This window comes from Uranotaenia lowii, chromosome 2, assembly GCF_029784155.1.
Source record: "Uranotaenia lowii strain MFRU-FL chromosome 2, ASM2978415v1, whole genome shotgun sequence".
Taxonomy (NCBI): Eukaryota; Metazoa; Arthropoda; class Insecta; order Diptera; family Culicidae; genus Uranotaenia; species Uranotaenia lowii.
In genome coordinates, this window is record NC_073692.1 from 3,409,262 (window position 1) to 3,429,796 (window position 20,535).

General features: G+C 34.0%; 2 protein-coding genes across 5 annotated transcripts in view; one reads left to right on the top strand and one right to left on the bottom strand.

The window, feature by feature from the left end:
* Positions 1–18,847, bottom strand: part of LOC129749056 (muscle-specific protein 300 kDa) — a 65,499-nt gene extending 46,652 nt beyond the window's left edge. For 2 of the 4 annotated variants that reach the window (XM_055743879.1, XM_055743883.1), the window contains exons 1-6: positions 18,795–18,847; positions 17,115–17,876; positions 5,551–5,612; positions 3,019–3,494; positions 2,678–2,954; positions 40–2,610 (exon numbers count right to left, since the gene is read on the bottom strand). In XM_055743879.1, the coding sequence (XP_055599854.1) occupies positions 40–2,610; positions 2,678–2,954; positions 3,019–3,494; positions 5,551–5,612; positions 17,115–17,814 (4,086 nt within the window). In that variant the 5' untranslated portion in view covers positions 17,815–17,876; positions 18,795–18,847. Of the gene's footprint in view, positions 1–39; positions 2,611–2,677; positions 2,955–3,018; positions 3,495–5,550; positions 5,613–5,676; positions 5,731–12,875; positions 13,421–17,114; positions 17,877–18,794 lie in introns of those variants that run through there. The other 2 variants (XM_055743880.1, XM_055743881.1) reach the window with 2 other exon arrangements.
* A 161-nt stretch (positions 18,848–19,008) lies between these two features.
* On the top strand, positions 19,009–20,289 carry LOC129747578 (protein FAM151B-like). Its single transcript, XM_055741863.1, has 3 exons — positions 19,009–19,291; positions 19,384–19,467; positions 19,523–20,289. Exons 1-3 carry the CDS (start codon positions 19,234–19,236, stop codon positions 20,230–20,232), a joined length of 852 nt encoding a protein of 283 aa, XP_055597838.1. The 5' UTR covers positions 19,009–19,233; the 3' UTR covers positions 20,233–20,289.
* The last annotated feature ends 246 nt before the right edge of the window (positions 20,290–20,535 follow it).

Below are 20,535 nucleotides of genomic sequence, written 5' to 3' on the forward strand. Positions count from 1 at the left end.
GTTAATTAAAAAAAATGATTTTTTTTGCAAAATACGTACCTGGAAACTAATTTTTTCCTGCTCGAACTGCTCGATGGTTTCTTTTTCGACAACAATCTGCTTTAAGGAAACATCAACTTGGTCCATCCAGAATAACATTTCGTCGAATTTTTGGTGATACGAATTCCATTGGGAAGGAATTCGGTGTAGAATGTTTTTAACGTTTTCAATCCTTTTGCACATCAGCACCCAGGTATCATTAGCTTTCTGATAAGCTGTCAAAAGGCGCGAATCGTTTTCAAATGTTTCCATGAATACAATGTTTGTTTTCTCTAAAGACGCCAAAATCTTCTCCGTCTTCTGAAGATCAGCCTTTTGGAAGAAGTTGTTGTGTCGAATAAGAATTGCCTCAAAATTTTCATTACAATTAAGAGCTTGTTCTTCACCGTTTAATTCCTTCTCTAATTCACTGATGTAGTTGAGGAATGATATTTCATTCATTCTAAACTCCAGCATTAATAGATGTTGGGGTATTTTTGATATAACTTCACCCCAGAGTTTTTGAGAACCTTCAATTTTGTCGATCAAAATTCTTTGCTCATTCGGAGGCAAGTATTTTAGAAGTTCTTCTGTAGAAACTTCCAGGTTGGGCATTAAAGATTGATCTGCGTTATTGAAGAATTGTAGCTGGGTTTCTACGTCGGATTGTTTTTCTATTGGGAGATTAGCATTTTGCCAAGCAGAAGCTTGTCTATTGAATTGCTCAGCTTTCTGGAAAGCATCCTCAAAACGTTCCCATGCTTTAAGGTTCTCCTGAAGCTTGTACTCCCAATCGTTGGCATTGTTGATAACGTAGGTAAAACGTTCATTTAGTTGTTTCATCTTGAAGGAAGCTTCGCTCACATCAATGCTGTTGTCAGAATTAGTCAACTTTAGTATACTGTGGAAAACATTGTTTTTGCTTTCCAGCATTGATTTATAGTACAACGTTCTATTGAAGAAAGTTTTGTGTTTCACAAGATTCGCTTTAGTGAGTTGAGAATCATTGTTAAAAGCGTATGAAATCAGCAGATTTTCAGCTTCATCCAACCATGTGGTTATTTCCCGTTGTCCGGACTCAAGCGCCTCTTGCTGTGTTAATAACTGATGGAAAAGATGTAGCTTCAAAGAAATTTGCGCTCTTATACGCACAAGCGCTTCTTTCTCCTGTTTCATCAAGTTCATCATTCTATCCACTTCTTCACGTGAGTACTCCTTAATTAGTGCCTGAAAGCTTTTGCTTATTGATTTAAAGAGCTCTTCCATTGATTCAAATTCATACGCAATCTGTTTCACTTCAGCTTCACATTCTCTGATTTGATCAGATTTTTTGAGATTATTGCGAGCCAAAATCGATTCGGATTTTTGTATCCATTCACTGAGCTGGGCCGTATCAGCTTTGAATTTTTGTCTATGCTGTAAAATATCTCCAACATGCAGATATTGTTTGGTATGTTGGAAAATATGTTCCCAATTTTGCATGATCTGTTCAAACTGTTTTTCAATAATTACGGCTGTTTCATAATCGCATGTAGATTTTAAAATTTTGTACGTCTCGGCAAGCATATTATACTTATCTTTGAAGCTACCAAGATTTTGGAAAAAGTCCATTTTATCATCTTCTGCAGATTTCAATGCCTGATAAGCAGAGTTGATCCAACTTTCTAGAGTGCTTTTCAATTCTTTCCAACGTTTCCAGTGAGAAAGTACATCTTCTAGCATTGTTTCAGTGCAAATCAACCTTGAAGATACATTTTTCCAGCGATCTTCAATATCACGTAGAAATGCGTCAATATTGTATGCATCCTTCTTTGAAATGTTTCCATCCATTTTATATTCCTCGATAACCTGTCGCATATCCAAGAGAGCCTTCTCGAATTCTTGCATTATCTGATTTCGGGTCACAAAATTCTTTAATTGCTCCAGTGACTGCTTAACTGTGTCGAAGTTGTTATACCTTACAGCATTTATTTTATTTTCCAAAAGATTCAAAAACGCTATAAGACAACATTTGTGTTCAAGAAATTTAAGTTTGATTCTTCGCTGTCTTGCTTTTGGCTCAATTTCAATGAGTCTTTTCTCTAAGTTTATCAACTGAACCTCCGGTATTTTTGCAGCAATGGGAAGTAGTTTCAATTGATTGAAAGTTTCTAGTACTTCAAAATATGCTGCGAAAAATTGTTTGTGTGCCTCTAATCTTTTGCTAATCAAAGAAGCAGTTTCTTCGTTCATACTATCAGGAATATCATCATCATTAAGCATTTTTTCTCCATTGCTTAGCCATGACCCTATCACACCAAACTGATCCGGCAGGCTACAATCCAGATACCACAGCCATTGATGTAAGTGTTTTTCTAAACGAGGCCACAGGTTATTCAATTCCTGAACTTCTGGAATTGCCTTGCTTCCATATATATTCTTAATTTTCTTGTACGAATTTAATTTTTCTGTTCGTTCATCAAGTGCCTTTGAATAAAGATTATAATCTTTTACGTAGATTCCATTCAAACTATCGTAGTAGCGAATAACGTTGCGAAGCCATTCCAAGAAAGAATAAAGTTCCTGTTGACTCTCGGTTTTGGAGTTGATATTCTTAAACAGAACAATTATAATAAACATATGTGAGGTCAGAAAATAAAGCTAAAAATATATATTTTACCTTGACATCTGGATATTTGTGCAAAAACTGGGCCACGTAGGTCATAACGCTTTTCTCGTCAGGACTCTCCACATCAACATCCTCGGCATCTAACAATCTTGCAATACCAAGTTCTGATTCGGCTACATTGAAGGCTGTGTCCAAACGATACCGATTATTGTAGCGTTTCATTTCGGCTAGATTGATAACGTTTGTTTTAATGGCATCGATAAGTGACAAAAATGCCAAACCATCACGCCAGCTGGCGCCAAAATCTCTAACTTCCAATCCAAGGTGTCTAAATTTAAAAAAAAAAAGCCATCATTATCACAGTTTCAAACATGCACTAATTATGGTCATACTTTGGCAATGCATTATTGACCCAACCAAGCAAAGTTTTCTTGGGGCCTTGCTTCAGCATATCGTTGGCAGGATACACGGCTGATCCTTGATACAGCGGCTTACAGGGACTCGGTATATGTGATGTTGAACCGCTATCCAAGCTGCTTACAGAACCGCTGAGATTGTCGTTCAAGTAATGGAGGATTCGACTGTTTTCTTCTATTTGGAAGTACAGAATTATTGTCCATATTAAACCAAGAACCACTGCCGGTCGTCCATCAACAATATCTGATGGGTTTATGTTAACCAGTTTAATTCGCTTGCTGGTTAGGAACTGTAGGGCTGTATTGACATTGCTGAGATAGTGAGGTCTTCTTAACACTTTGCCCTTCTCCATAGGCAACCGCTCACCAGAGAGAACTTCCAACAAAGCCAGAAGTTTGGTACCATCTTTCAAATCATTTATCAGATCCTGGATTTTAAGCGGTGGGTTGCGCTAAAAGTTGTCAAAATTAGGATGAACAAAATGAAAAGTATTGAAGTATTTTAATACATATAAAACAGTGTTTTTAATGACATATTTCCGAGAATATACCGTTAACAATAAACTGAACCTTTGAACCTTATCATTAATTCATACTTGGAGTGGATATTCAAAAAACAATTATATCTATGGGTTGCATATAAGGCTATTTCCCATTAAGTTCTCACTAAAATTAAACGCCGCAACTGTTTCTGTAAGTAGACACCGACTCACTATATAAATAACCTTGCATAAGAAATTCCTGTTTTTTTAGGTACATTTGGAAAATTTGGTTTTCTGGTCTACACGGATGTGCAATATACGGTTTGAAATATCTCGTCGAAACATAATAAAGTTAGTATGGAGCCAAGAAAATCTGGCGAGGGAGAAAAAAGGTATGGTTGAAGAAGTTGTATTATTTCAAGAAAAAAAGTGGAAAAAAATTCAGCTAACAGGCCAATTTCCGAATTTGATCGACATTCAGATGGTTTTGAAAGATAACATTGTATTGAATTTACAGGTAAAACAGATAGTTCAGTTGATAGCTTTTTTCTACTACGATAGATTTTTTCTTGTCTTGCTAAGATTGTTCGAACCATCCAGTATCCTTTGTAATCAAGTAGGGACCAGATTATGCGCAATTGGTAATGTTTTACTTCAATGTTTTTGTCAATTATAATATTTTAATATCATACGCGACTGTAATTCATGAAGTAGTTGTCGAACTGCAAGTGAAAACTTATTCGATGCTATTGTGTGTGATGTTTACTTTTGAGCTAGAACTCACAAAGCAAGTATCCTTTCAAGTGCGCTATGACTCAATCTCATATCCCAAAATCCTTGAAAGTAAAGGTATGTATAGAATTAAACTTACAAGTAAACTTGGAAATAAGAAACTTTTAGCAACCATCTCTTTAAAGATGTTCATTTTGAAAAAAAAAACAAATTTTATTACAGGTTCAGGTAAACGAGTAACCATCCTAAGGTAGGTTTTGTTGATATGAGCTAAATACGATGCTTATTGCTTTTATTGACATGACTTATTCATTACATTTTCTTCAGCAATTTAATTTTGATTTTTGAGTTTACGGTTCAAAAGGTCCGGACAGCGGATATCTTTTTGTGTTATAAGTTAGGTTCGTGGTTTCTCTACATTCATTGGGATAAAAATATTCAATGAATGTTTATTATCTAAGGTTATATTCTTCCAAATCTACAGTACAACTCGGAAGATATTTAAATGCAAAATTCGATTATCTCAAACAAAATTAAAACGCATTGTGCTAGAAAAGGACAAAATGAATCGTTTTAAAAAGAATTTCATATTTTTACTTGTTGCATAAATACATTTTCTATCAGCTTGCAAATTTTCATGTTAATTATTATAATCCATATGTTGGCGGTTGGAAAATAAAATTTAAATCCACGTTATTGCATTTTTTCAACGTATGTTTCTGTGGAAAACATTAAAACAATGTATTTGCGTACTTTTCTTCGCTTTGCAGTATGACTAATTTCATATTGAAACTGTGTCAAATTAATGCGGATTTCGAAGCTACAATATTTTTAGTTTTATCAATATTACAGTTTTTCTCTCTGAGTTTCACGTAAAGACAACTTCGATTACCATACCACGATAAATTGCATTGCTTTGATACACTTTTCAAAAAATAAATGAATCTTTTGAATATTTTTTTAAATTGGAATTTATTGGTACACCATTTTGAATAACACTGCATCAGCCAAACCTAACAAATAAAAATGTTATTTCAATATGTGTTAGGTCCACCATGATAAAGAACTTTGTTTAATCGATGAAAACGAAGTGTAATGTATAGCAATGACAATATCGATTTTTCATTCAATAGAATAATAATTTTTGTTCAAATTTAATTGCTGCCTTATCATTTATTATTTCCTCAATGTACCTACAATATCTATTGGAAATATTTGTAAAAAACGAGTTTTTAATAACGCGTTTTTTGTCAACTACACAATGACAAGTTTCATGTTACGATTTTTGGCTTACCTTACATAGGAACGAGTTAATCCAATTGACAAAGGTTTTCTTCTGAACCCGTTCTTGTTCATCTGGAAAAATAAGAAAGAAATATAAATTAGCCTTCTGATTCGTTGATAGTCGTTGGCATTAAACCTGAGAGTTTAAGATATTCTCCAAAATTGAGGAAGTACATTTAACGTCTACGCCACATGGAACTTTGAACTAGACTGAATCTTGACGATTAAATCGATTGCACGGTTTCTTGAAAGGTGAATTCCATGGCAACCAAATAAAACTCATTCCATGAAGGTATCTGAATCGACAGTAACACTGACATTGCTTAGTCTAAACCAGGCAACTGTTGCACTATTTCAGCTACCACTGCGAGTCGCTGGTCTCCTAGACCGTACGGGAGACTTGAAACTGGAAGCAAAGTTTCTAAAAATACATATTGATCATACTTATGTACATTATGTTTTTTGATGCCTTTCGGGTCACCAAGCATCAATGTAAAATTTTTAGATGATTTGGTTGATTCCTGAGTTAGCGCAACGCTTTTCAATTTTTTATGTAAATTTGTATGGAAGAACACATTTTTGCACATTAAATCATCTAGAAAATTCCAATGAGCTTGAAACGAAGTTGGTCTTTCATTTTGGGTTTTGACTATTCTTAAACTTTTTTTTTTTTTTGCGAACATGACAAGCAGCTAAGTTATTCATGAAAAAAGTTATATCCATTTAAACATTGAAAATTGTAATCCATTGAAAAGTATTTAAAAATTGCGGACTTTGCTTGGTAGAGCTATTAATCAATAAATTCCCAGGCTATGCAAAGCGATTTTCCAAGATTTTTCATTCTCATCCTTTCACAAAGCTATCAACTAAGCAGTCAAAAACGCTAAAATTAAAAAAAAATAATTTTGGAAACAAAAATTTTGTATAACATCGATTATCTTTTCGGGGGCACAAGTTAGGTTTGTGCTTTGTTCCTATGAATTGTACTGCAAGAATCAAGGAATATTTTTCATCCAAAGTTATATTTTTTGGAACTTTCAGTACATCTCTGGCGATTTTTGAATGAAAATTATGGTTTTTCTACACACTAAGATTTTAATTATTCCACTTGGGAGTGGGACCATAATCATCTGAATTACAGGAAAGCGGCTCGAAATGACACTCGAACTGTCAAAAAATAAGAGTTTTCCTGGGCCACGGGGCCGAATCTCTTGACAATCAATTGATCCTGAAATTCGAAGGAATCCTCGTTCGAGTTTTCAGGAAGTCGTCCGAATCCGGGAAAGAAAGCGCGCCGTTACGTTGGAGAAAAGATAGTTGTATTTTCACATCCGTGATTATTCTTTTCGGTTATATTTTTTTTCAGCTGTTGAATATACAGGACAAAATCGTCCCGATCGCAGTAGAAAAGATGAAGGGATGAAGTGTGTATACAAATTTCTATACAAAGTTAAAACTCGCTACGCTAATTCAGGACTAGATGGATCGTCAAATATACTTGAAATGAAGTTGGTCATTGATTTTTGGTTTTGACTATTCTTAAATTTCAATTTTTGCTAACATGCCAAGCAGCTAAAAATTTGATGAAAAAAGTTATAACCATTTTGAAATAAACAATCAGTATCCATTGAGAAGCATTTAAAAATGGCAGACTTTGCCTGCTAAAGCTTTTAATAATTTCATGAAATATTTTTTCAAAGGTTATATTAATCAATAAGTTCCCTAGCTATGCAAAACATTTTTTTAAGAGTTTTTATTCACATCCTACAGTTTCACAGCTTTAAAATAAGAAGTCAAAAACGCTGCAATTAAAAATAATAATTTTGAAAACAAAAATTTTATAATATTGAATATCTTTTCTGAGGTACAATAAAGGTTTTAGTCTTGTTCACACTGCAAGAACCAAGGAATATTTTTCATCCAAGTTATATTTTTTGGATCTTTACGAAAATCTCTGGCGATTTGTGAATGAAAAATTTACGAAATTAGAACTCGTTGCGCTAATTTAAGACTGGGAGGATCGCTTCCAAAATTTTTATTGCTATTTTTGGCAGCAAAAACAACCAAAAAAAGATACGGGAGGTGTTAAAATTTAGGAATTTGAAATTTCCATACAAAGCTTGCAGCGGTCTTATGTAGCAACGATTTCATGAAGATTTATTGATAAATCGAAAAGTGTTCCCAATTTAAGTTGGAAACCTAGCACCAGCATACAGGTTCCAAATTTAAACCTGTACTTAATACTAATTACAAATTCGTTAAAAAAAACAATTTTTCATGGAAATAGCTTTATCGAGCTCTAACTCAGATATTAATGCCAGAAAATTGTTCTTCCTTCCATAGTTTTATTTGTTTGAATTGTGTAAAAAATTACAGAAAAAAATCATTTTTTAGAGATTTCATAATTGCTAATTGAATTGTTTATGCATTAGACTAATTCTAAGTGACCACTCACCGTTCCCCTAGTTATTATTTTTCATTATTTATTATTTCAAAAGTAATTTTTCGTCCGTCACTTTTGATCATAACTTATTTTGTTATGTTGTTGATTGAGAATATAAGAATTTTCAGAACAAATAGATATAAAGTGGCGCGTTTTGAGGTCACGACTTCAATTACTCAAGAAAAAAAACTTCATAATGTGGCATACTCAGAGAATTCTGTGGCATCTATTGATATATAGATATATCTTATAGGCTTTGTGAAAAGTTTTGATCACATTTTTCTTATCTTCTCATTTTTTGGTTGATTTTACTAGGTGAATCGCCGTCACCGAGAAAACCCATCAAAAAAGTGAAAAAGGCTTGTGAAAAGGTTTTGTAATTTACTGGATTATTAGTATAGTAACTATTTTCGCTTTAAAATTTAGTATCATTACATAGTTTTTCATGCATTTATTTCAACAAATGTGAATATGCGAACCACACGTTTGTTTGGATAACTATTCAGTCTACCAATTTTCTGAAGCTGTCTCTGAAATCCATTAATAATCATAAAATTGTTCTCTGATTACCATACCTTTAAGACTGAATATGTTGTACATACTAACTCAAGACCATTTGAAAATAATCTATATAGACTCGGAAACTACTGAAGCGATTTGCGTGAAACTTGGCATATGAGGGTATTGGAGGCCGGGGAAAGTTCCTATAATAGTTTTGGGCCCCTCCCTCTTCATGTAAGGGGGGAGGGATCTCTCATACAAAAGTAATAAGTCTTCATAGCTCGAGAACTGATCAAGCAAATCAAACCGAACTTGGCATGGGTGAGTACTTTAGTACGAGGAATGTTTCTAAGAATATTTGGTACCCCTCCCTCCTTTAAGTGAGAAGAAAGGAAAGGGGGAGGAGGCTTTCCTTCCAAGTTTTTACATACCTGGAGTACTAATCAAGCTAATGGAAGCAAATTTGGCATGGGAGGATAGTGGATTACGAGAAATGGTTCCTGATTGTTTCAGACCCGTCCCTTCTTCAAACAATTTTGGCATGGGAAAGGTATGGGATAGGTAGGAAGAGGGGCTCCGATACTAATTTTATAGCATAACTCGACAACTAATAAAGCAAACTGAACTGAACGATACTAATTTTATAGCATAACTCGACAACTAATAAACCAAACTGAACGTCATCAGTATTTTTTGAGGCCATAGGTTAATGGTCCAAATTTGGACTGCTTTGCGAATTGGTGGTGTTATTCTTTGTGTCGATCTTTAAATAACAAAAGTAACTTGTGACATTTATAAATTTATCACGATGATCAAGTTTTCTGCAATCATATATATCGTCGTTTTCAACAAGGTTACATCACTACTTCGTGTTGAAACACTAAAGGAGAATATTCGGTATCAGGCAGAAACTTGAAAAAGTAGAGACAAATGCATTTTAAAAGTTTTTGTCGAATGCTGAAAATCGGTCACTATAGGGGCATAATGAGAACTCCCTGAGGCAGTATAAGCACCATTAATCGGGTGACTCATGCGGACCTCGATCCAGACCACCTTCCTGTAACTTTTTCTTTATTCCAAAGTCCCATTGAAAACCCTTTAAAATCAACATTTAACTTTCAAAAAGCTAACTGCGAGCGATATAGGAATTTTATTGAACGTAATTTGGATGTAAACGTTCCATTGAATTCGATAGAAGATATTGATTTGGCTGTAGAAAATTTGACAATAACTTCAATAGTCAATGCTAAAGCCGATTCTATATTTAAAGTTAAACATAAGTTTAATCAACCTTTGATCGATGATGATCTTCAGATTTTCATACGATTGAAAAGCATTCGTCGACGCCAATTTCAACGAACTAGAGATCCTTATTTAAAATTTATTCATTGCGATCTTCAAAAAGAGATCAAACGTCGTTTTAATTTTATTCGTAATACTAAAATTTTGAAAAGCAGTAGAGGACATGAAACCGTACTCAAAGCCATTTTGGAAATTGATTAATATTTTGAAAATTCCTTCTTTGAAAGATGGAAACAAACTTCTTTTAACAAACGCAGAAAAAGCTCAAAAATTAGCCTAAAAAATTTAATCTGATCATGATTTCAATTTTAACGTTTTAAGGCCTCTATAAAATAAACAAAACAAAAAAAAATTTTAACGTGGTAATTTTAGTGGTAGGGGAGAGGCGGGCTATATGCGCATTTTAAGGAAAGCACTCATTTTTTCCCATATTCCAATAGATAGGAGTCTGAAAACTATATGCACATGAGCGGACATCTGTTTTCTATACGTAAGAGCAATTTTTCTGTTAAAATCTCTTACAGTTTTTATGAAAATAATTTTATAATAAAAGAAGTCAAAATAGCCGATTTCCGAAACCGGCGGGCTAAATGCGCATATTTATGTTTTAAGCTATATTTCATTTACAATTGCAATATTTTGAAATTATTTAATTGAAAATGGTAGAAACGGATGTTAAGCATACGTCAAGGCTGAAATTGTTTACATCACTAGTTCTTTTGCATGAAATATAGTTAAGTATGCCATATGGCCATATTTCAGGGTAATATTTTGTTCATATTGTATTTTTATCGGATCAGTAGGAAGTTCTTCTTTTTTAGCTGTAAGATCGTGATTTGAGCGTAGATTTCATGTTTAAATGATAGAAAGTAAAAAATTTATAAGACTAATCTATTTTTCTTGATATAGGCATTTAACCTGCCTTGATATGGGCATTCAGAACCTGTCTCTTATTCCAATATCTTATCATTTACAACTTTGCCAAAAGCTTCGATTTGTTGAATTTCCGATTTCCAGATGAATAAGAAAGAAAAACCACTAAAATTTTTATTCACAGAATCTGTACGCACAATAATTAAAGTTCAATATATTATAACATAACTGACAAAAATCTTGTTTGAATTTTTAAATTTTTTCGACTTTATATAACAATTTTACTTTTTCATGCCATGTGTTTAAAGCGTATTACCCTCAAACTGCACTTATTAGATTTGATGAATCTCTAGCCATATCGTCAATCGGCTGTATGCGCATATTACCCAACATGCGCATTTAGGAACACTTCCCCCTAATGATAGTTTTTGCAAAACAAATATTGATAAACTTAAATTGTTTTTCAAAAAAAAAAAATGTGAAATCTCCTGGGGAAGATAGGACTTTTTACATTCCTAGTAAAATGTTGCCTGAAAGCACATTATTTTTTTAGATAAAATTCACAAAAAATGTTTTCTCTTGGCTTATTTTTTCAATGAATAGAAAATGCCAAAGTACCTCCAATTTTGAAACCTGGAAAAAGTGCTTCTGTGCCTTCCAGTTATCGAGCAATAAGTTGCTAGTTTACTTGAAAACTATTTGAGAGAGTTATTTTGAATAGAATGATGATTCACATTGGTCAGAATTATTTTTTTCCCTGATAAACAATTTGGTTTTCGTCACTACACATCAACATTTGAGTGTAACTGATATGATTTTCCTTTCTATCTCTAAAATTATTCAAAGCTATTCTGGATCAAAGCAATCGAAGATTCCCTTTCCCTTTAATTCACGGTAAAAGAAAAGTTCAGATAGAATAATTTAACCAAGTAGGCTCACAATAAATATTAGAGTCAAAATTATTTGAACTCAAGCTCTGAAGGACACCAATTAGAGCTGGTGTCTCTCCGGGCAGTATAATTGGGCCGATTTTATACAATATTTTTACTTCTGATTATTTTCTAACGACACTGCTTTCAACCAAAGGTCAAAATTTATGGGTGGTACGCAGCAGATTGCAAAAAAAAATTAATTCTTGTTTGAATTACTTGAAAATGTGGAATATATTTTTATCTACGTTTCTAGAACTCATTTTATTTTACTTCCCCATAAGCCAAGAGCTCAATTTTTAAAACCTAATGAAAATCATTCCATAACTTTTAATGGGATTCTTATCACGCGAAATACTTGGAACTCACACTTTATCGGAATCTTACCACTCTTACTTTTTAAACTCATATTGGAGATATTCAATTTCAATTTAAAAAAATATACTAAATCTCTTCATTCTCTTATCAACAGGAAATCCAGATTGTGTTTGAGAAATAAGATGCTCATCTGCAAACAAGTGTTTCGATCTGCGATAATGTATGCAGTTTCGATTTGGTCTAGCTGCTACGCGACTAGGAAGAAAGTTATCCAGATGATTCAAAACAAGGTTCTGAAAATGATTTTTCGACTTCCACCTTGGCAAAGCACCGAAGATCTTCATCGGATTGCAAACATTGATTCAATCAATGAATCAGAGGCAGATCGATGCAGTCTTCCATCGCAGAGATTCGTTCTCTATATATGTAATTGGTGTAATTTTAAGATAGTTTTTAGTTTAAAATAATCTTGACATAACAGAATGTTCTCCTACATTAAAAAAACTCAATTGTGCTTATCAAATTTAATCCAAAAAATAATTTTTAGTATTTAGTTAACTAAAGGGCTCTGAACAGTTCATTATTGAATGTAATTTATTGAAAGTAATGATGAATTGGTACAAATAAAGACATATTTTAAAAAAAAGAAGATACCTAATTTGAGTCAACCTAATGTGTATAACGTAGTATTTTTGTTTTGGTTTTGAATGAAGTTGTTTACTCTATACTCTCACAAAAATACCGTGCTCAATTTTCGGATCGACGTTTCTCACACTCACGATACTTCTTCTCTCACACCGGCAGTCTCCCGATGAATTTGTAAACCGTAACGCGAGGTAACGTTTTAAGAAAACATAAATTTACGTCTCAATTTTTCCATTTCTTTAGCTACATATACCTTCTTACATTGCATGTGAATTGAAGTTTTGCAGCATCATATGATGTGTGAACTAAGTACACTAATCTCACCTCTTTTTTCCAAAATATGTGAATCATATTCGCTGGTTCCATATCGACGAGCATTATTGTACGCGACAGATCCGTCTCCACGCGTACGATAAGCGTCGTACCAAGCACCGTGGTCCTCAGATTCATCATGCAATCCTAATTTGCTTGCTGATGGCTTTTGTAAATGCCGTTTTTCTAAATCTAATTTATCACGGTCCGTCTCATCTTCGTTGTGGATTCCTGAAGAAATTTTGTCGTTTTTCGGTGTCTGGAGATGACTTTTCCATCTAGAATCCATTTTTAATGATGCAACAATCTAACTACATCAAGTTGGTATCGTACTAAAGTATCACATTTTTTCTCTAATAGCTAACACATTGAAACCGTAATTCCAATTTAAATTTTGCGATAAACTCAAATATCCGCTAGACAAATTCAATTGTTCACTACGTAAAATCAATATTATTTGCGTCTGCGGTGTTATATGGAGCTCGAGAAAAACTTTATGACGTTCACTTAATCCGGTTCACGAATAGCAACAGGTTTCGAAGGCTTCCAAATGCGACTAGTAGTGCGAACTGGAAACACGTGAACTTAACTCGACAGTCAGTTTACTACTGAGTTCAAATATATGACAGCGATACTAAGATAGATGCTATTGTCAATAGAGGAACGAACGAATGTGATATTATGGGGAAAAAATGAAGGTTTTAAATAAGTTATACTGACCATATTTGAAGATGGCTAGTAGAAATTACGGAAAAATAATAAACAATATAGTCCTGGAATACAACATTTATATTTTTTTCATTGTCTGGCAAAGCGGGTATTTATCACATAATTAATCGTAGATATCATTACATATTTTATAAATGACAAAATAATTGAGTACAAAATTGGTTGTGAGCTCTGAAGTAAGTAAATTCTTTAACTCCAACACACTAAAATTCATACAAGAAATAATCAGGAAACGGTATGTCAACTGAATTTCATTGTTTATGAGAAAACCGTTGATTTTTTCTAAGACATTTCAATTGATATTGATCCAATACATATAATGTCCAACCCAAAAACAGCAATCAACATAAACGATTAACTGACAATGAACGAAATTGTTGACATCATCGAGCTGTTTTGTGATGGTCAACGCTCATGACGCAGTAACCGAAACGTTTGTGTTGAAGCATCATTACCATAATGTCAAGGTGAACAAAAACTAAAGGAATCAATCAATGTTCATCGGCTTTCACTAACACACTGAGAACTTTTGTCAAATCAAAGAGAAAGAGAGTTGATTGAATTTCCTAAATCTCCTAAAGATTCTTACTCGTTGTATACAACAAACACAAGAAGATCGCCAGACGCCGGTACGATGCTTTAGTAGCAGGTTGAATGTTTTGTTTTTGTTTATTTTCGTGTTCATTCATAAAAATAGAATCGTCTATCTCAGAAGAATGACCTATTTTCAATAGCCTTGGGGTTATTTCTATTTCTATTAGTATGTTTTGCGTTGAGCTGTGACGCTTTTATTCTATGCCACAAGAAGTGTTTAGAAGTTCACTGTCAGCTACAAATTTACACATGTAAGGTGAATATCTGCAGAGGTGTAGAAGATGTTAGATAGAAAAAAAAATTTCGATAAAACAAGACGCGTGAGTACAGATCCCTTGATGGCGAAAACCGTGAAACACATATGTAGCATATAGCGTATTATTTTCAATAGATACAATATGAGGCGTTAAAGTGAAGCCTTTGAAGGTTTGCAAAAACATAAAATGCAAAATATTGCGTCTTGTTCATTCCGTCAATACATATTTGATATTATCAATTGATTGATTAATTATGAAACTTCCTTCAGTATCCTTAAGAATCTTAAGGATCATTACATAATACATAAATCATCTTAAGTTAATGTGATTTATGTAATGATAGTTTCCAGCACAGCGCCACATCGCTTTTCCAATGATTTATCTTAGAGAATTTACTTTTTTTTTTAATTTAGATGCTGTCTGACAATGAAAAATCCCCATTCACGACTCTAGACAAACGTTGCAGTTATTGAAAAACTTATCCGGTACAACTGTGTTCGATGTTTACTTTTGAGCTCGAACTCGAACATTGATTTTAACATTTTCATTCCCTTATACTCTAAACAATTTTATCTACAGCTTGCAATCAACAAGAATATTTTTAACATAGTATATGTAGGTACATAGGCTATTCACATTGCGGCATTTTTAGAGGTATTCAGAATATTTTTTAGTACATATTTGAGTTTTCTGTTATATGCTGCATAAAGAAGCGGGTTAGATACGGAATTTTAATAAGGTTTAAGAATATCTATATGTATATAAGTATACATGAATGAAAGGTTGTTGTTATATTTTATTGTAACGCATAGATTACTGGATGATTGCAAAATCGGCATCGCGAAGTTTTTGGATCCGAGAATTGTTCTTATGAAGTTCGAAGACTCCATTCAAGTTCTGATAGCTTTTCTCACAGGATGACATTCCTGCCTTTATTTTAGCCTGCCTTCAAATGTGTATAGTCCGACATCAAGTGAGTTAAATCTTTTTTAAATGATTTATAGCTATAATTGAAAGATTTTTTCACCGGAAGGAAGGTCACTACACCCGCGGTATTGCACATATGTGACCGTTATACGGATATATTTCATATGGCAAAGTCACTATGTAGTTAATTTTTATTCGAAATTTCTAGAATAAAATTTTTTTTTCTTTATTGTTTTATATTGAAGTCCAATGTTCAAAATGACGAACTGTCAGGTTAGATGAAAAAATGACGAAAATTCATACGGGACTGTTATGCTAGTAGTGGCAGATGTATTGAAATACATGAAGGTTCGCCTGATGCATAATAATTTGTGTTGATAAGAATTTGATGGCTTCCAAAATGGACACTCAGGCTAATTATTATTATAATGTTTATAACATATGCGTCTTATGAACCGCATTTTCGAGTGCTAAATTGTTTTTCATAAGAATCTTATGAAAATCTCTCAATTTTCATTGGAAGTTCTTGTCGTAACCGATCGTTATTTTTCTTTAAAATATTATTCTCTACAGTTCTCATGGAAAACACAAGAAGCAGCATTTTGAAGAACAATAATGAACACATTCATTCTATTAGTCTGTTTTGTTATCGTCATACAAAGCACTCACTAGTTCTGGAGTTATTAGTATGATACCAAACACCTCAGTGACCATAACCATAGTTCTAATGGGAAAGCCAATACCTAACTATGTAGTCTAGGGTTAACATACGTACCTACTCTTTTAAGAGTACATGTACTCTTTTTCGGTTGAGAAATGGGCGTACTCTTCGATTTGTAAAATTTTACCAAATTTACTCTTTTTTATTGAAGGACATTTGATCTGAAAAACCTACGTACTTCTTCCATTTTATGAGGTTGTTTCACATCTTATGCTAAAACTACAAAGGAATACGACTTACAACGCATTACTTTAACATCTTTAAGTATACAAACAGTAATCAATATGCATACAATTTAGGTTATACGCTTAAATGCGCACAAATGTCAAGTATTTTCTTTTTTAGGTTTTATTTTTGAATCTTTACCAGCGTTATGGCATTCGTGTCTAATCTCAAATAATGATTGTAAAGTAAATGTACGCGCTCTTTTGAAATGGATTGATTTTCAATGTTTTTTTTTTGTAGTTTGTCAACATCTGAATACTACCATCTCTTCGAATTCCCCACATTATCACAGTGGAACCCCGCTTATTTGAGGTAGTGGGGGCTGTGGTAGATATAGCTATAGTAATGACACTAGCACTAGCATGGCACTAGCCCAATCAACAATTGCCGAGTGGCTCCTTCGTCTTTTCATAGCTTTTACAGTTTTGTCAAAAAAAAAAAAATGCTCATATTTCTGAATTGATTTTTATGTATTTTCAAGAGTTACCCGAAAACAAGAGCTAATATAAAAAAACTATTTCTTTTTTAGATTCTTATCGCTTACTTTGACCGAGCTAGCGATACAATTAGCGCCACTTGACGATACTGAACTCTAATTATACTTTAAAGTGTGTACAATAAATCCAATAAGGTACCTACTTATGAATAAGTATATGTATATATTTCAAGAAATCAAATCTATCAGAGATTTTGCATTCCTTCTTCAAAAGATGCTGCAGTAATAAGAAAATCTCACATGGGGTATAATTGAGAAAGTATACAAATCATTGCACAGAACTGACAATAAAAAGCACTCACCTTGTAATAAATGAATCGTTGCTTGGTATTCCGCTAACTTTTCGTCTACATAATCTTGCGATTGATTTGCTATTATTTCTGCTGTAGACGGACCATATTCTCCCGAGTAATCGTAAACCACATATGGCACTTGTTTGGCAGAATATTCTCCGATCGATGACATCATCGGAGCTGATCCATCCCCATGCTGATAACAAGGGTACGGACTTTGACGAAACGTGCTAGCCGTCGATGGAGGATGCGACCGTTGAAAGACGGGGCTATTAGTGAGGCCTTCTGAATAAACTTGTTGCGCAGATGACATTGGTGAACGGCTGACTGGTGGTTGATAGGTTGGATGCTGTTTTGATGAAGTTTGAACAATTGAAGTCTGGTAGAATTGTGAATCCAAAGGTCGCATGCCTTGCGGTTTTTGATATTGGATATCTTTCTGTATAGCTCCGCTGGACGTTTGAACATCGGTACGTTGAAATTTGATTTCATTGGATGAAGAACCATATTCAAATGCTGTAGAACGATCGATTTGTGGTTGTGCTGCTATTTCCTCCAGTCTTCCTCCTGTGTTTTGAAAACTCGTTGAGGCTATCTGTGTCAGTGGTGGAGTTGATCCGTGTGGAATCCACGGTGATGGGGACCGAAAATAAGTGGGGGGAGGCGTTCGTAGCCATCCTCTCCCACCACCCGTTGGTGGACCGGACATTGTTGCTGATTTATTTGGTTTGCCACGTCGCTAGCATGACATCAAATTGGGGCATGTCTGAACTGCAGAATGAATTGTAACACATTTTAAATATAAATAGATCTATCCGTATGACGCAACTTCGTGCAAGCGAATTCACGATTCGAAATCTATCAAATGGCTCCGGAATTGACGTACTTGCTTGCTTGCGTTGGAAGAATAATTTGTTCCAAAATTTTAAATATAGACTATTCCAACGGATTTCGTTAATGCAACCAATCTAAAAAATTCAACCATCATGTACAACGCCCGCAACGACACCAATAACTCACGAATTACCGGTCGTAAATCTTTTTAGTCGGTTCATAAAGTCACTTAAGCTAACATTATCAAAATTATCATCGCGAAATGTAGACTATCTTGAAACATTATATCATCAAGAATAATTTTTCACTCGCCGAAGATCATCAAGCAAGTGCGTCTGGTTTCTTTTTGACCGTTGTTGCTAATTTTAGGGCCGGAGAATGAAAATAACCATTGCTTCATCTTAACTTCTCACACAACCCGTGGGTAATCAATAACCAATAAACAGGACAGAGCGCGTCAAGTGGTAGACCATTTCATACTCCCCGTGATGATACTTCAAAAGTAAAAATAAATTTTCTCTGGCACACTTTCCCATTAGATTTAAACGCGAAGGGCACTACAACCAAAAATAGAAATGTTGGGATTCTTCAGCGCTTTCCCTAGCATATTTTATTTTCCTTGGCGCTTCAATATTTTTCGTCACACGTTGAAATTTGCTGTTACATAACCTTAAACTCTGAAAAACACTCAAATTCTCCTTTTTTCAACACTTATTTGCACATTTTAACACATAATGCCCTTCAAACTATAAAATTCACACGAAGTGCAAGAATTTCTATGCCCAACTTTCGATTTCGTTGATTAATTTAAAATGATTCTCCATTTTCATTTCAACATTTATTTTTAGAACATACCACACTGCAGAATCAACTGCTTTTCTATATTTTCAACTATACCCGACGAAATCACGAATTGAACTGAACCAGAGTTCAATGCGTTGGGTCTTACTCATCTGCCTTAGACAGTTCTTAGTATGATGTCATGCGCGCGCAGATAGCTTAATCTCAAACAGCATCTTGTTCGGAGTTACAATAAATTTTAAAATACTATACAACAGAACAAACAAATGCTGCTAAATCTCTATACATAAATTTTTACTATTAAGAGGAAAATAATCGTTGTACTGGTTGAAATTTCATCAAACACGTTTCTTTCAAAATTAAAAAAAAACTGTAATATTTTACTAGCATATTTAACATAACGTAGTGTAACGCAGAAGCGTCAACGCAATGATTTTTTTCTGTTTGCAAGTGCATTTTGATTTGCCCATTCATCAATACCTGTGAAATCGTGATGTTTCTATATACATTACTCTATCATCCATTGATTATTTGTTTGTTGCTGAACCACGGTAAGTACTTCTATTTGAAAACTTAGCTAAACATGCTAACCATCAAAAGGAAGAGAAAAAGAATCCGCTAATTTCTGCGTATCATTTAACAGAATCTATGGCACAGCGATTTCTCACGGACATTACTTGGGCTCACGCCGTTAATAATGCTACATATCTGAACGATGTTCTGGAAGGTTGGTGGTAATAATTGATAAAGTCCAGCATATCTAAAAATACTGTTCTTTGCAGGATTCGTGGATTTTATTGAAGCCGATATTTTGATGGGACATTTGGAAAATGGAACAGATTCTATTCCCATCATGGCCCATCCTCCACTCAATCAGTCGGACTTGTCGCTTAGAGATTTTTTAATACGTGTTCAGGCGTATAATTTGCAGTCAAGAAAGAGTAAAGGAATAAAATTAGACTTCAAATCTATTGAAGCTTTAGAAAAATCTGTGGAAATCATAAAGCAACACTACGATGTAAATACATATCAAACCTGGATTAATGCTGATATCATACCGGGACCTGTTGACAGTGAAGTCATTCCTGTTGACCCTTCGAGATTTTTTTTGGCAGTAAAAGCACTGCAATCTGTAGTGCTCTCTATCGGTTGGACGACAAAATGGGGTCAAGATTATCAGATTGGTCAATATTCCAACAAAAATGTTCAACAAATGATCGACGTACTATTGGCAAATGAGATAGATCGAGCTGGCACTGCTTTGACTTTCCCTATCAGAGCTGGCATTGCCGCATATAGCTTCGATCAGTTGTCCGCCTTGCATCAAGAGCTCGACCCGACCAATAATGTAACATTTACAATATGGTCTAGCGCTGAAGATGCAGTAGACGTAAAGAAACTAAGAGAACTCATGTTTGGTATTGGTTTAGACAAAATTTATCTAGATGTTCCTGAGAATCTGAAGAAGGAACTAAATTTAACAAATGAGTAAAACAAAAAATCAAATGTAGACTTTAAAAAATTTGCAGATGTTAATAAAAAAAAACTACCAAACATTAAAAATGGCTTTTATTAATGTAAGCAGACGAATACACGAAAAAGTTTGCATGTAGTCCCAACATAGTCTTTGCACTAATAGAGTAGGAATGAAAAATCAGTTAACAAACTAATTTTACGGAGAACAGTTCGGTACGAAATGAGGCGTGAGATTTGGAAATTGAAAAAAAACGCGTGGAAACAGTCGGTTTCGACAGACATTTAAACAAATTCTTTGATTAAAAGATTTTTTTTAGTT